We start from the raw sequence: 17,116 nt of genomic DNA on the forward strand, positions 1-17,116 counted from the left end.
GGACTATACTGGACTGGACTATACTGGACTAAACTGTACTGGACTGAACTAAACTATACTGGACTGGACTGAACTATACTGGACTGGACTATACTGGACTGAACTATACTGAACTATACTGCACTGGACTATACTGAACTATACTGGACTGGACTATACTGAACTATACTGGACTGGACTATACTGAACTATACTGGACCGGACTGGACTGAACTATACTGGACTATACTGAACTATACTGGACTGAACTATACTGGACTGGACTATACTAGACTATACTGGAATAAACTGAACTCTACTGGACAGGACTGGACTAAACTATACTGGACTATACTGGATTGAACTAAACTGGACTGGACTATACTGGACTATACTGGACTGAACTATACTGGACTGAACTATACTGGACTGAACTATACTGGACACAACTGGACTGGACTATACTGGACTGGGCTATACTGAACTATACTGGACTGGACTATACTGAACTGGACTATACTGGACTGGACTATACTGAACTATACTGAACTATACTGGACTAAACTATACTGGACTGGACTATACTGAACTAAACTGTACTGGACTGAACTATACTGGACTATACTGAACTGAACTATACTCGACTATACTGAACTGAACTATACTGGACTGGACTATACTGGACTGAACTGGACTGAACTATACTGGACTTTACTGAACTATACTGGACTGAACTATACTGGACTGGACTACACTGAAGTATACTGGACTGAACTATACTGGACTGGACTACACTGAACTATACTGGACTGAACTATACTGGACTGGACTACACTGAACTATACTGAACTATACTGGACTGAACTATACTGGACTGGACTATACTGGACTATACTGAACTAAACTGAACTGAACTATACTGGACTGGACTATACTGGACGGAACTAAACTATACTGGACTAAACTATACTGAACTATACTGGACCGGACTATACTGGACCGGACTGAACCATACTGGACTGGACTATGCTGAACTATACTGGACTGAACTATACTGAACTATACTGAACTAAACTATACTTGACTGAACTGGACTGAACTATACTGGAATGGACTATACTGGACTAAACTGAACTATACTGGACTGGACAATACTGGACTGAACTAAACTATACTGGACTGAACTGTACTGGACTGAACTATACTGGACCGGACTGGACTGAACTATACTGGACTGGACTATACTGAACTATACTGGACTGAACTAAACTGGACTGGACTATACTTAACTAAACTATACTGGACTGGACTATTCTGGACTGGACTATACTGAACTATACTGGACTGAACTAAACGATACTGGACTGGACTATACTGGACTGAACTCTCCTGGACCAGACTGGACTAAACTATACTGGACTAAACAATACTGGACTGAACTATACTGGACTATACTGGACTGAACTATACTGAACTGAACTATACTGGACTACACTTAACTATACTGGACTGGACTATACTGGACTATACTGGACTGGACTATACCGGACTGAACTATACTGGACTGGACTGGACTATACTGAACTATACTGGACTTTACTGGACTGAACTATACTGAACTGAACTATGCTGGACTACACTGAACTATACTGGACTGGACTATACTGGACTGGACTATACTGGACTGGACTGAACTATACTGGACTGTACTGGACTGGACTACACTGAACTACACTCAACTATACTGGACTGAACTATACTGGACTGGACTATTCTGTACTGGACTATACTGGACTATACTTAACTCTACTGGACGGAACTGGACTATACTGGACTGAACTATACTGGACTGAAATACACTGGACTGGTCAAGATGTATAGTGGCAGTTTCTTGAGAACAGGAGGCACCACCAGGGACATAACCTGCAGGCACCAACTTTCCTCAGAAAGTAACAGGGTCACAATCACCAGCCTGCTCCTTCAAATATAAAGGGTTTGGCCGGGGGGCTTTAATTGGCTCATCACGCTCTAGCGACTCCTTGAGGCGGGCCGGGCGCCTGCAGGCTGACTTCAGTTGAACAGTGTTTCCTCCGACACATTGGTGCAGCTGGCTTCTGGGTTAATCAGGTGGGTGTTAAGAAGCGCGGTTTGGCGGGTCATGTTTCAGAGGACGCATGACTCAACCTTCGCACCTTCGCATCTCCCGAGCCCTTTGGGGAGCGGCAGCGATGAGACAAGATCGTAATTGGATATCAGGAATTGAGGAGAAAGGAATATTTTTTTTAAACACATTTGAAAAAAATACAAAAGAGCAAAATGGGAATGTGTAAATAACTAGGTAAGATAATGAAGTGATTGAGTGGTGTGGAGAGTTCCTACAATAACTCGGCAGAACCGTCGTTGTTTCGGTGACGGTCTTAGTTTTGCCACAAAACCACCACTGACACGACCGCTGCTGCTTACAGCTGCTGCTGAGAAACCAGGGGAGACTGAAGTACTAACACTAATTGATAATTGCCTCACAGAGGTGGAGAGCACACCTCCCTGTACTAATTGCTGATTGCCTTGGAGAGGTGAAACCACTCCCTCTCCAATACAGCCACTGATTACCAAAACTAGTCACAAATTTCCCTGCCCCTTGATCCTGGATGATGTGTCAGCAACTATCTGCAAATAATGAGCAGTCAGCAGCTCTCACACACCAAGTAGGCTGCTGGGAAGACAGGAAGCACCTAAAGTAGATGGCCCTAGTTAGCAAAAAGACAGTACTATACCACAACAGTAAAGACAACAAAAAAATGATACTTCTCACTCCTGGAGATATCAGGAGTCCTCCAGCTATAGAATGAAGTCCCAAGCCGTTGCAGCTTTCAGGAGTTGCCTGTGTTACAATGAGTTGTCTTTCAATTCAGTTCATACAATAAGTTATATAACATATTATAACGTTTTCCCCACATGTAGTTATCTATTTCTATTATCACTGCTAGTCTTGGGTGGCAAGTAGCCTCGTGGTTAGAATGTTGGGCCAGTAATCAAAAGGTTGCTGGATCAAATCCCAGAGCTGACAAGGTTAAAATCTGTCATTCTCAACAAGCCAATTAACCCATTGTTCCCCAGGATGCCGTCATTGTAAATAACAATTTGTTCTTAATTGACTTGCCAAGTCAAATAAAGGTTTCATTTAAAAAAAATGGTCTGTACCTTGTAGTTAACTCTCCATCCACATCGAGGCGCTGTGGTATTGTCTTGCCACCCGCTGATACAGGCGGAAGTGAGCTTGCGAGTGGACTTTTCTTTCTTGTGAACATCGTTGTTTCCTCGTGGAAGAAGCTAGCAGCTGAATAGCTAACTAGTTACCAGTCAACTTAAAATGTCGAAACAACAGTCGTTTCATGTGTTTTTAAATGAGCGCTTAACTTCGGCTGCTGTGGAGATTTTCGGGGAAGTTGAGAAAACGGTAGTGAAATACCAGGAGGAGAATGATCGGCTACGGAGACTGCTGGAGATCACATCAGAGGTTCAACTATGTAGAACAGGTACGTATGTACAGTGCATTCGGAAAGTATTCAGACCCCTTCACTATTTCCACATTAGGTTAAAAATCTGTCCATGTGCACTTGAGCAAAGCACTTAACCCTGATGTATCCTGTAATTGCTGCAGATAAGAGCGTCTGCTAAATGACACACATTTCAAGTGTAACGTATTGTGCTTTTGGAGTCATTGTTTTTTATTGTAAATAAGAATATAATGTTTCTGAACACTACTACATTAATGTGGCTGCTACTATGATTACGGATAATCAGGAATAAATCATGACTAATGAAGATCATACACCCCCTCCCCAATAACAGGGGAGGTCAGCATTTTGGGATGGATGTTTATTTATTTTTTATTTCACCTTTATTTAACCAGGTAGGCCAGTTGAGAATACGTTCTCATTTACAACTTTGACCTGGCCAAGATAGTGCAAAGCAGTGGGACACAAGCAACAACACAGAGTTACACATGGAATGAACAAACTTACAGTCAATAACACAATAGAAAAATACATCTATATACAGTGTGTGCAAATGCAGTAAGATTACAATTACAATTTAGCAATAAACACTGGAGTGATAGATGTGCAGAAGATGAATGTGCTAGTAGAGATACTGGGGTGCAAAGGAGAAAAAAAATAACAATATGGGGATGAGGTAGTAGGATGGGCTATTTACAGATGGGCTATGTACAGTGATCTGTGAGCTGCTCTGACAGCTGATGCTTAAAGTTAGTGAGGGAAATATCAGTCTCCAGCAAATTTTATAAATTTTTTATATAAAAAAAACATTCATAAAAAAATGTTTTGCAATTCGTTCCAGTCATTGGCAGCAGAGAACTGGAAGGAAAGGCGGCCAAATTAGGAATTGGCTTTGGGGATGACCAGTGAAATGTACCTACTGGAGCGCGTGCTATGGGTGGGTGCTGCTATGGTGACCAGTGAGCTGAGATAAGGCGGGGCTTTACCTAACAAAGACTTATAGATGACCTGGAGCCAGTGGGTTTGGCGACGAATATGAAGCGAAGGCCAGCCAACGAGGGCGTACAAGTCGCAGTGGTGGGTAGTATATGGGGCTTTGGTGACAAAACGGATTGCACTGTGATAGACTGCATCCAGTTTGCTGAGTAGAGTGTTGGATGCTATTTTGTAAATTACATCGCCGAAGTCAAGGATCGGCAGGATAGTCAGTTTTATGAGGATATGTTTGGCAGCATGAGTGAAGGAAGCTTTGTTGCGATATAGGAAGCCGATTCTAGATTTAATTTTGGATTGGAGATGCTTAATGTGAGTCTGGAAGGAGAGTTTACAGTCTACCCAGACACCGAGGTATTTGTAATTGTTCACAGATTCTAAGTCAGAACCATCCAGAGTAGTTATGCTGGATGGGCGGGCAGGTGCTGGCAGCGATCGGTTGAAGAGCATGCATTTAGTTTTACTTGCGTTTAGAGCAGTTGATGGCATTGAAGCTCGTCTGGAGGTTAGTTAACACAGTGTCCAAAGAAGGGCCAGAAGTATACAGAATGGTGTCGTCTGCGTAGAGGTGGATCAGGGAATCACCAGCATCAAGAGCGACATCATTGATGTATACATAGAAAAGAGTCGGCCCAAGAATTGAACCCTGTGGCACCCCCATAGAGACTGCCAGAGGTCCAGACAACAGGCCCTCCGATTTGACACACTGAACTCTGTCAGAGAAGTAGTTGATGAACCAGGCCAGGCAGTCGTTTGAGAAACCAAGGCTGTTGAGTCTGCCGATAAGAATACGGTGATTGACAGAGTCGAAAGCCTTGGCCAGGTCTATGAATAAAGCTGCACAGTATTGTCTCTTATCGATGGCGGTTATGATATCGTTTAGGACCTTGAGCATGGCTGAGGTGCACCCATGACCAGCTCTGAAACCAGATTGCATGGCGGAGAAGGTACGGTGGGATTGGAAATGGTCGGTGATCTGTTTGTTAACTTGGCTTTCGAAGACCTTAGAAAGGCAGGGTAGGATAGATATAGGTCTGTAACAGTTTGGGTCTAGATGAACGCAGCAGCTTTCCAATCTTTAGGAATCTCCGGCGATACGAAAGAGAGGTTGAACAGACTGGTAATAGGGGTTGCAACAATTGTGGCGGATAATTTTAGAAAGAGAGGGTCCAGATTGTCTAGCCCAGCTGATTTGTAGGGGTCCAGATTTTGCAACTCTTTCAGAACATCAGCTATTTGGGTGAAGGAGAAATGGGGGAGGCTTGAGCAAGTTGCTGTGGGGGGTGCAATGCTGTTGACCGGGGTGGAAAGCATAGCCAGCCTTGTTCATGTGATGATCATTCGTTTAACTTTCTCACTTGTCGTCATTGAAGATTCATTCATAATTATCCAGAAACAGATTCCATTGTATTTACAATAAAAGGGACTCCAAACTTACACAATACATTATTCACCATTCAGTTCCTATTGGGCAAAACCCACAACACAGCCAAAACAAACTGCAAATGGGGTGGGTATAATTTGTGGAACGTTCCAACAGGAATCTGTTCCGAAAACAACACATACAACATTGTATAGTGGCAGAGTAAGATACCAGGTAGGGAGTGAGCAATTTTGTTGCATTTTTCACTCACCACGTTGATAAGAGAATTATCTCATAAAGGTTAAATGAATCAATAATCCATTATTAATTAGTAGTTATGTAGCATGGATAATGAATAATTAAAGTACTGAACGTTAGTCCCATAAGGTCTAGTAGAGACCCGGAAGGGAGAGAAATGTGTGCGTGTGTGATTAGTGGGCCTAAGGGAACTGTGGACATGTGTGTGGGTGAAGAGACCGGGAGTAGCCTTCAAGGTTCTCCTAATCTCGGGGGAAAGGAACAGGCAGCGCTGGATAGTGATTAACAGTGGTGGGAAGTCAGGGGAGAGATACTATTCACCTACTGTATGTGTGGAGGTGTGTGCGTAAACGGAGAGAGAGGATAAAATGAACTTCTTTGTTAATGTTGGGCAGAACGTTCTCTGAACAAACCGTACGAACCTTTTGCAGATGCTGAGTCTTTGCCTAATTATTATGCCATTCTCTCTGGCACAAAAAGTTTAAAAAGTGTTGCTAGGGGACAGAATGCGGTCGGATCATCACATAATTGGCATATATATTACTCTTACAGAATTTCCATGTGGGCGAGGGTATTGGAAAGTTAATCAAAGCTTACTAGATGATAAATTGTTTAGAACTAGGACAGAAGAATTTATAACTGACTTTTTCAGACATAACATAGGTACAGCAGATCCACTTATTGGATGGGACACTTTTAAATGTGCCTTTAGAGGCCATGCAATTCAGTACTCATCTATAAAACAAAAGCAATTTAGATCATAAGAGCCCATATTAACAAAGGAAATTGAAGGACTAACGGTACAGTTAGATAGCAATAAAAACGGTTCCATAGAGGCACAGAATAAGTTAGAGGAAAAATAAAAATAAATGAAGGAACTTATTCAAGAAAGATCCAGTGTTATATATTATAAAAATAAAGCGAACTGGATGGAATATGGGGAAAAATGCACCAAATTATTTTTCAATCTTCAATATAGAAATGCTTCCAAAAAAAATGTATTAAAACTTGTTACAAATGGAGTCGCGCATGATTCACCAAATTATATTTTGAAAGAGGAAGTAAAGTACTTTTTAAGAATATGTTTTCGTTTTAGTCTCCATCTCCACTAAACTGAAACAAATTGTATGGATTTTTTTCCTAATAATAATGTAAAATTAACATCTGTACAGAAAGACTCATTTGAAGGCCAAATTACAGAGGAGGAACTACTTGATGCAATTGGGGCCTTTAAGGCTGGGAAAACTCCAGGGCTGGATGGCATACCAGTGGAAGTATACGAAACTTTTTTTGATATAATCAGAGGACCATTATTAGCATGTTTTAACCACTCCTATATAAACGGTAGATTATCAGACACACAACAAGAAGGTCTGATTTCATTATTACTGAAACAGGATCCAAGTGGTATATATAAAGATCCAGTCCATTAAAAAAATTGGAGACCTCTTACACTTCAGTGTTGTGATGCAAAAATCCTAGCAAAATGCTTGGCGCATGGAATTAAAAAAGTATTGTCAGATATTATTCATCCTAATCAGACAGGTTTTTTACATGGGCGATACATTGGAGATAATATACAACAAGTAATGGAAGCAATAGAACACTATGAAATATCGGGGACACCAGGCCTGGTTTTCATATCTGATTTTGAAAAGGCTTTTGATAAAGTACGACTGGAGTTAATATATAAATGCCTAGAATATTTCAATTTTGGGGAATCTTATAACATGGGTTAAGGTTATGTATAGTAACCCTAGGTGTAAAATAGTAAATAATGGCTACATCTCAAAAAGTTTTAAACTATCTAGAGGAGTAAAACAAGGTTGTCCTCTGTCGGCATATTTATTTATTATTGCCATCGAAATGTTAGCTGTTAAGATTAGATCAAACAATACTATTAAGGGATTAGAAACCTGTGGCTTAAAAACTAAGCTGTCATTGTACGCTGATGATTCATGTTTTCTTTTAAAACCACAATTAGAATCCATCCACAGCCTCATAAAGGATCTAGATACTTTTGCTATCCTCTCTAGATTAAAACCAAATTATGATAAGTGTACTATATTATATTGGATCACTAAAAAATGCTAATTATACATTACCATGTTACATTACCAATTAAATGGTCTGACGGAGATGTGGACATACTTGGTATACAAATCCCAAAAAAAAGAAATGATCTCACTCCAATACATTTTTATAGAAAGTTAGCAAAAATAGATAAGATCTTGCTACGATGGAAAGGAAAATACCTGTCTATATGTGGAAAAATCACCCTGATTAACTCTTTAGTCATATCACAGTTTACCTATTTGCTTATGGTTTTGCCTACACCTAGTGACATGTTTTTAAATTATAAGAACAAAAAATATTCATTTGGAACGGCAAGCCAGACAAAATTAAAAGGGCCTATTTGTATAATGAATATATGAATTCGGAGGGCAGAAATGATTAAATATTGAAGCATTAGACCTCTCACTAAAGGCATCAGTCATACAAAAGTTATACTTAAATCCAAACAGGTTCTCTAGTAAATTGGTTGCAATGTCTCATCCTATGTTCAAGAATGGTCTTTTTCCCCTTTATTCAGATTACACCTGCCCACTTTCGGTTGTTTGAAAAGAAAATAATCTCCAAAATATCTTTATTTTTTAAACAAGCCTTAGAAAGTTGGTTTCAATTTCAGTTTAATCCACCTGAAAAGACAGAACAAATAATACAACAAATATTGTGGTTAAATTCAAATATACTAACTGATTAAAAAAAATGTATTTTTCAAAGAAATGTTTAGAACAGGTATAATTTTAGTGAATGATATTATAAATAGGACTGGTGGAGTTATGTCACACATGCAGCTAACACAGACATATTGAAATGTCTGCTCTACCCAAAATTACAACCAATTAATTGCAGCATTACCACAAAAATGGAAGAGGCAAGTAGAAGGGGAAAAAAGTAAGGAACTTGTATGTCGGCCTTGTATTAAAGAACATAAATGGTTAAACTCTAAGAGGAAAAAAGAATAAAAAGAATAAGCAACGTGGTGAGTTGATGTCTATTGGGCAGCTAGTTAGCTAGGTGGTGAGTTGATGCCTATTCGGCAGCTAGTTAGCTAGGTGGTGAGTTGATGCCTATTGGGCAGCTAGTTAGCTGGGTGGTGAGTTGATGCCTATTGGGCAGCTAGTTAGCTAGGTGGTGAATTGATCAGGCTACGTTGTATGCATTGTTTGTTGACATCCTTGTTATTTACGTAGTTTTGGGAACAGATTCCTGTTGGAACGTTCCCCAAGTTATACCCACCCCTGCTAATGTATTCAACAAGTATGTGGTTTCACAAGCTTAATGTGTGTAAGGAATATGGGATCAAATACTACACTTCTGACTACTGTAATACACTAAGTTAATTTATCCAAACGCTTTTGACTTCTTCACGTTGGGGGACTAGATACATAAAGTGCTTTGATTTCTAAATGGTAAAACAGATCTTATGAAAATTCCCTCAAATAAAAGGTGACATTCTGTATTATCACTACATATAAAACATTTGATCTCAAATCCCAAATTCTGGAGTATAGAGCCACATTTGTAAATGTTAGTTTCACTGTCTAAATAAATACATAGGGGAGTGTAAACCTCTGCTATTCCTCTCCTTCCCTCCAGACTCCCTGCAGCTCTCTGTCTCTGAAGAGGAGGTTCCCCCTGAGCAGCAGGAGTGGAGCCCCATTCTGGGACAGAAGGACCCAGAGACCAGAAAGATGAAAGAGGAACAAGAGGAAGTCAGGACCAGTCAGCAGGAAGAGCAGCTTCAAGGGTTCTTTGATACCAAAGACTCCACATTCACTCCTTCCTGTGTGAAAAGTGAATGTGATCAGATGGACCCACATCAAGAAGCCATACTAGCTGAACACCCAACTCTCAGTCCACTGAAAACGTCTAAACTACAGTTGTTTCGTGTGTTGTTAAATGAATGTTTAACGGAATCTGCTGCTGTGGAGATTCTTGGTGCGGTTGAGGAAACTGTAGCAGAGTACCAGGAAGAGAATGATCTGCTACGGAGACTGCTGGGGAGGACACCAGAGATAAAACTATATAGAATAGGTTTGTACGTAGATCTACCGTAATTTCCGGACTATTAAGCCCACCTGAATATAAGCCGCACCCACTGAATTTAAAAAATATATATTATTTGGAATATAAATAAGCCGCACATGTCTATAAGCCGCAGGTGCCTACCAGTACATTGAAACAAATTAACTTTACACAGGCTTTAACGAAACACGGCTTGTAACAAAAAATAAAAAATTAGCAGTAAGCTTTAGTTGTCTTTTTGCACTGAGTCAATTCCTCACGCTGCTGTTTCCAACGTCTTATCATCGACTCATTAAGACCAAGCTCCCGTGCAGCAGCTCTATTTCCTTTTCCAACAGCCAGATCAATCGCCTTCAACTTGAAAGCTGCATCATATGCATTTCTCTGTGTCTTTGACATGATGAGGGTGACAAAATGACTACCGTAATCAGAATGATGGGAAATTTGAGAGCGCTCAATTTAATCTAAACAGTAAACAAAAAAAGTTCTTTGACCTTAACCCGTTCGGCAATTTCATTGGTCTAATGAAAGCTTCATGCCGCCAAAAAACTGAGCACGTCACAGAATGTGGGGGTTTTTTTGAGAATTTTTTTTGAAAGCGGGAAAAATCCATATATTAGCCGCGTCATTGTTTAAGCCGCGAGGTTCAAAGCGTGGGAAAAAAGTTGCGGCTTATAGTCCGAAATTTACGGTAATACCTAGCTAGCTACGGTTCTACTTAGTTAATAAACTGTTTCCGGAAACAGGGATCTCCATTGCATCCATTTTTAAAGAACAGTTTATAATATAGCTAAGATTCACCGGGCATAATTAAAAAGTTATCTGTCAGGAAAAGATGATTGAAATAGCTTATATAGCACAGCCTTTCTGACTCCAATGCATTTCATTAGAGACTGTGAGTACGTTTACGTTCACACTAGTAATTCAATATTATATTGATGATGGCAGTAGGCAGAGTACGGCTTCAGTCCTGTAGACCCCTGACTCTGCTCATCTTAAACGCCGTGAGGTCATAATAGAAGTAAGCAGACGGTGATCAAAACATCTAATTTTCTGAGAAATCTCTCAAATTATTAGGACGTGTACAAGCTTTATTAAAATATCAAGTTTGGGAGCAGTGAAACTATTTTTTATCTGTATTGCACATTATTTTAGCTCCTGTTGTTATTTTGGATCAATGCCAATAAAGACGTTTTCAATTAAAAAATCATTGAGATCTATAATTCACATTTGTGATTCAAGTGTTCTATTTAATTCTGTAGTATATAAATAACATCTGTTCTTCCTCTCCTTCCCTCCAGACTCCCTGCAGTTCTCTCTTTCTCTCTCTGAAGAGGAAGTTCCCCCTGAGCAGCAGCATTGTGAGCAGGAGTGGAGCCCCAGTCTGGGGCAGGAGGACCCAGAGCCCACACAGATTAAAGAGGAACAGGAGGAAGTCAGGACCAGTCAGGAGGAAGAGCAGCTTCAAGGGCTCTTTGATACGAAAGACTCCATATTCACTCCTTCCTGTGTGAAAAGTGAATGTGATCAGGAGGACCCACTTTGGTCCTTGACTCTTCCCCAAACCCGGACTGTGGAGAACAGAGAGAGTGACTCTAAACCAGTGGATCTGAAACCTTTTGCCACTGTGACCCACATTAAGGGTCTCTACATTCCCTGTGACCCTCCAGATAATCAAAACAATGCCTCCAGCCACAGCTCAGCTGTAAGCAGTGACACAGTAGGACTTGACAGCAGTCCACCATTGGATCCCAGCCCACCATTGGAGAAACACTGTTCCAAACCCAGCACCACATCTAGAAAAACTCACCACTGCCGTGACTGTGGTGAAACATTTGCTCTGAAAGCTGATCTGCAGAGACATGTGACTCTCACCAAGAAGAGACCCAGTGAATGTAGATTCTGCAAGAAACGCTACAATTCCACCTGTAAACTGAAGGCCCATGTCCGACTCTGTCACGGTGGGAAACCCTATATCTGCCCTGTTTGTAGCAAGACCTTCAAACACAAAGGTGGTCTCCCCAGGCACATGAGGATTCACAAAGGAGAGAAACCTTTTAGCTGTGGTGACTGTGGGAAAAGCTTCAATCTGAAGATGAGCCTAACTGAACATTTACTGATTCACACAGGAGAGAAACTATATAGCTGTGGTGACTGTGGGAAAAGCTTCAGTCAGAAGGGATCCCTTACTGTTCATAAACTGATTCACACAGGTGAGAAACCTTTTAGCTTTGGTGACTGTGGGAAAAGCTTCAGTCAGAATGGGATAGTTTTACCATGTTTTGAGGCTATAGCATAAAGTGTGTTCTTAATTACATTGCTTACAAACCATGGAGTAAAACAATCTTAGCATTTTCGTATTTTTATTTTTTGAATTAGAATCATTTATTTACAATACAACATATCTCAGACACATTACAACATTGTTTGTCGCTCATCCTGGTGAAAATAGTTTAAGGGATAAATACTATTTTTTTTATGTAAGAATGGACTCTACAAGGTGAAGGCTGTATTTGTGTGTAGTCTACACTGAGTATACCAAAGGACATCCAGCCAACTTGCCACAACTGTGGGAAGCATTAGAGTCAACATGGGCCAGCATCCCTGTGGAAAGCTTTCAGCACCTTGTAGAGTCCATGTCCAGACGAATTGAGGCTGTTCTGAGGGCATAAAGGGATTCAACTCAATATTAGGAAGGTGTTCTTAATGTTTTGTCCACTCCGTGTATAATTCATTATAAAGTTTTTTTTTTTAAATGGATGTGGCAAATGCATAACGGCCTTCCCTGTGGCTCAGTTGGTAGAGCATGGTGTGTGCAACGCCAGGGTTGTGGGTTCGATTCCCACGGGGGCCAGTACAAAAACAAATGCATGAAATGAAATGTATGCATTCACTACTGTAAGTCGCTCTGGATAAGAGTGTCTGCTAAATGACTAAAATGTAAATATTTAACATTTCCCTAATTAACCTTGTGTTGACCTGCTTCCTCGTTCTGAACTATTGCTCAACTTACAGTACCAGTGCAGTAATAGCACCAAGCGACCACTAGATGGGGGTGTAGGACCACTACATAAGGATGTGCAGTGTACTGTACTGTGTAGTATAGTAACAGTCTACCCACAACTAGGCTTCTGCAGCCACAGAGGAGCTTTACAAGTCAACTCTGCATTACAAGCCAACATCTCATCAAAACACAAAAATAACTTATTAACTGTATAACTGATCAACGCACCATTATACCAGGTCATGTAATGCTTAACCCCCCCCCAAAGAGATGAATATGATATTTGGCTACAGAAGTGGTATTTATTACTGATCTCTACAGCTTTTGTTTAAAAATAAATCCTGTGAAATGATGTCAACACATACTGGAGGAGTTACTGACTAGCTACAGTGGCTAGCTTAGCTAACGAACTAGCTACATCACATCAACACATACTGGAGGAGTTACTGACTAGCTACAGTGGCTAGCCTAGCTAACGAACTAGCTACATCACATCAACACATACTGGAGGAGTTACTGACTAGCTACAGTGGCTAGCTTAGCTAACAAACTAGCTACATCACATCAACACATACTGGTGGAGTTACTGACTAGCTACAGTGGCTAGCTTAGCTAACGAACTAGCTACATCACATCAACACATACTGGAGGAGTTACTGACTAGCTACAGTGGCTAGCTTAGCTAACGAACTAGCTACATCACATCAACACATACTGGAGGAGATACTGACTAGCTACAGTGGCTAGCTTAGCTAACGAACTAGCTACATCACATCAACACATACTGGAGGAGTTACTGACTAGCTACAGTGGCTAGCTTAGCTAACAAACTAGCTACATCACATCAACACATACTGGAGGAGTTACTGACTAGCTACAGTGGCTAGCTTAGCTAACGAATTAGCTACATCACATCAACAAGTTATTCAATCGTTGCACCCACACTGCTCGCGCACGTCGAGCATCTATACTGGACTAAACTATACTGGACTGAACTGGACTATACTGGACTGGACTATACTGGACTAAACTATACTGGACTGGACTATACTGACTGGACTATACTGGACTGGACTATACTGGACTATACTGGACTAAGCTATACTGGACTGGACTAAACTATACTGGACTGAACTAAACTGGACTGGACTATACTGGACTGGACTATACTGGACTGGACTATACTGGACTGAATTAAACTCTACTGAACTAAACTTTTCTGGACTATACTGAACTATACTGGACTATACTGGACTATACTGAACTATACTGGACAAAACTAAACTATACTAGACTGAACTAAACTATACTGGACTGGACTAAAATAAACTATACTGGACTATACTGGACTGAACTACACTGAACTGAACTATACTGGACTGAACTATACTGGACTAAAATAAACTATACTGGACTATACTGGACTATACTGAACTATACTGGACTAAACTATACTGGACTATACTGGACTAAAATAAACTATACTAGACTGGACTATAGTGGACTATACTGAACTAAACTTTTCTGGACTGGACTATACTGAACTATACTGGCTTGGACTATACTGGACTAAACTAAACTATACTGGACTATACTGGACTGGACTATACTGGACAAAACTAAACTATACTAGACTGAACTAAACTATACTGAACTGAACTATACTGGACTGGATTAACCTATACTGGACTAAACTATACTGGACTAAACTGGACTATACTGGACTAAACTATACTAAAATAAACTATACTAGACTGGACTGGACTATAGTGGACTATACTGGACTGGACTATACTGGACTAAACTGTACTGGACTGAACTATACTGAACTATACTGGACTGGACTATACTGAACTATACTGGACTGAACTATATTGGACTGGACTATACTGGACTATACTGGACTATACTGAACTATACTGGACCGGACATGACTGAACTATACTGGACTATACTGAACTATACTGGACTGAACTATACTGGACTGGACTATACTAGACTATACTGGAATAAACTGAACTCTACTGGACAGGACTATACTAGACAGAACTATACTGGACTATACTGGATTGAACGAAACTGGACTGGACTATACTGGAATAAACTGAACTCTACTGGACAGGACTATACTAGACTGAACTATACTGGACTATACTGGACTGAACTATACTGGACTAAACTCTACTGGACCAGACTGGACTAAACTATACTGGACTGGACTATACTGGACTGAACTATACTGGACTGAACTATACTGGACACATCTGGACTGGACTATACTGGACTGGACTATACTGAACTATACTGAACTATACTGGACTGAACTATACTGGACTGGACTATACTGAACTAAACTGTACTGGACTGAACTATACTGAACTGAACTATACTGAACTATACTGAACTATACTGAACTGAACTATACTGAACTGAACTATACTGGACTGGACTATACTGGACTGAACTATACTGGACTATACTGAACTAAACTGAACTGAACTATACTGGACTGGACTATACTGGACTGGACTACACTGAAGTATACTGGACTGAACTATACTGGACTGAACTACACTGAACTATACTGGACTGAACTATACTGGACTGGACTACACTGAACTATACTGGACTGAACTATACTGGACTATACTGAACTAAACTGAACTGAACTATACTGGACTGGACTAAACTGAACTATACTGGACTGGACTATACTGGACTGGACTATACTGGACTGGACTATACTGGACTAAACTATACTGGAATGGACTATACTGGACGGAACTAAACTATACTGGACTAAACTATACTGAACTATACTGGACCGGACTATACTGGACCGGACTGGACTGAACTATACTGGACTGGACTATGCTGAACTATACTGGACTGAACTATACTGAACTATACTGAACTAAACTATACTTTACTGAACTAAACTATACTTGACTGAATTGGACTGAACTATACTGGAATGGACTATACTGGACTGGACTGGACAATACTGGATTGAACTAATCTATACTGGACCGAACTGTACTGGACTGAACTATACTGGACCGGACTGGACTAAACTATACTGGACTGGACTATACTGGACTGAACTATACTGGACTGAACTATACTGGACTATACTGGACTGAACTAAACTGGACTGGACTATACTGAACTGAACTATTCTTGACTGAACTAAACTGGACTGGACTATACTGGACTATACTGGACTGAACTAAACTATACTGGACTGGACTATACTGGACTGAACTCTCCTGGACCAGACTGGACTAAACTATACTGGACTAAACAATACTGGACTGAACTATACTGGACTATACTGGACTGGACTACACTGAACTATACTGGACTATACTGGACTATACTGGACTGGACTATACCGGACGGAACTATGCTGGACTGGACTATACTGGACTGGACTATACTGAACTACACTGAACTATACTGGACTATACTGGACTGAACTATACTGAACTGAACTATGCTGGACTACACTGAACTATACTGGACTGGACTATACTGGACTGTACTATACTGGACTGAACTATACTGGACTGAACTGGACTGGACTACACTGAACTATACTGGACTGGACTATACTGGACTGGACTATTCTGTACTGGACTATACTGGACTATACTTAACTCTACTGGACGGAACTGGACTATACTGGACTGAACTATACTGGACTGAACTGGACTGGACTACACTGAACTACACTGGACTGAACTATACTGGACTGAAATACACTGGACTGGTCAAGATGTATAGTGGCAGTTTCTTGAGAACAGGAGGCACCACCAGGGACATCACCTGCAGGCACCAACTTTCCTCAGAAAGTAACAGGGTCACAATCACCAGCCTGCTCCTTCAAATATAAAGGGTTTGGCCGGG

General features: G+C 40.6%; 1 protein-coding gene across 1 annotated transcript; it reads left to right on the plus strand.

Moving 5' to 3' along the window:
* The first annotated feature begins 3,273 nt into the window (after positions 1–3,273).
* On the plus strand, positions 3,274–13,569 carry LOC106560484 (uncharacterized). The gene is made up of 3 exons (XM_082965343.1): positions 3,274–3,515; positions 9,775–10,212; positions 11,505–13,569. Exons 1-3 carry the CDS (start codon positions 3,350–3,352, stop codon positions 12,500–12,502), a joined length of 1,602 nt encoding a protein of 533 aa, XP_082821469.1. The 5' UTR covers positions 3,274–3,349; the 3' UTR covers positions 12,503–13,569.
* Positions 13,570–17,116: the final 3,547 nt, after the last annotated feature.

The sequence above is a fragment of the Salmo salar genome, chromosome 18 (assembly GCF_965601325.2).
Source record: "Salmo salar chromosome 18, fSalSal1, whole genome shotgun sequence".
NCBI lineage: Eukaryota > Metazoa > Chordata > Actinopteri > Salmoniformes > Salmonidae > Salmo > Salmo salar.

Excerpts from the sequence above, each read along its gene's own strand:
- LOC106560484 (XM_082965343.1), top strand. The coding sequence starts at position 3,350 with ATGTCGAAACAACAGTCGTTTCATGTGTTTTTAAATGAGCGCTTAACT. Across the intron at positions 3,516-9,774 it reads GGTTCAACTATGTAGAACAG|ACTCCCTGCAGCTCTCTGTC; the intron begins GTACGTATGTAC and ends CCTTCCCTCCAG. Across the intron at positions 10,213-11,504 it reads GATAAAACTATATAGAATAG|ACTCCCTGCAGTTCTCTCTT; the intron begins GTTTGTACGTAG and ends CCTTCCCTCCAG.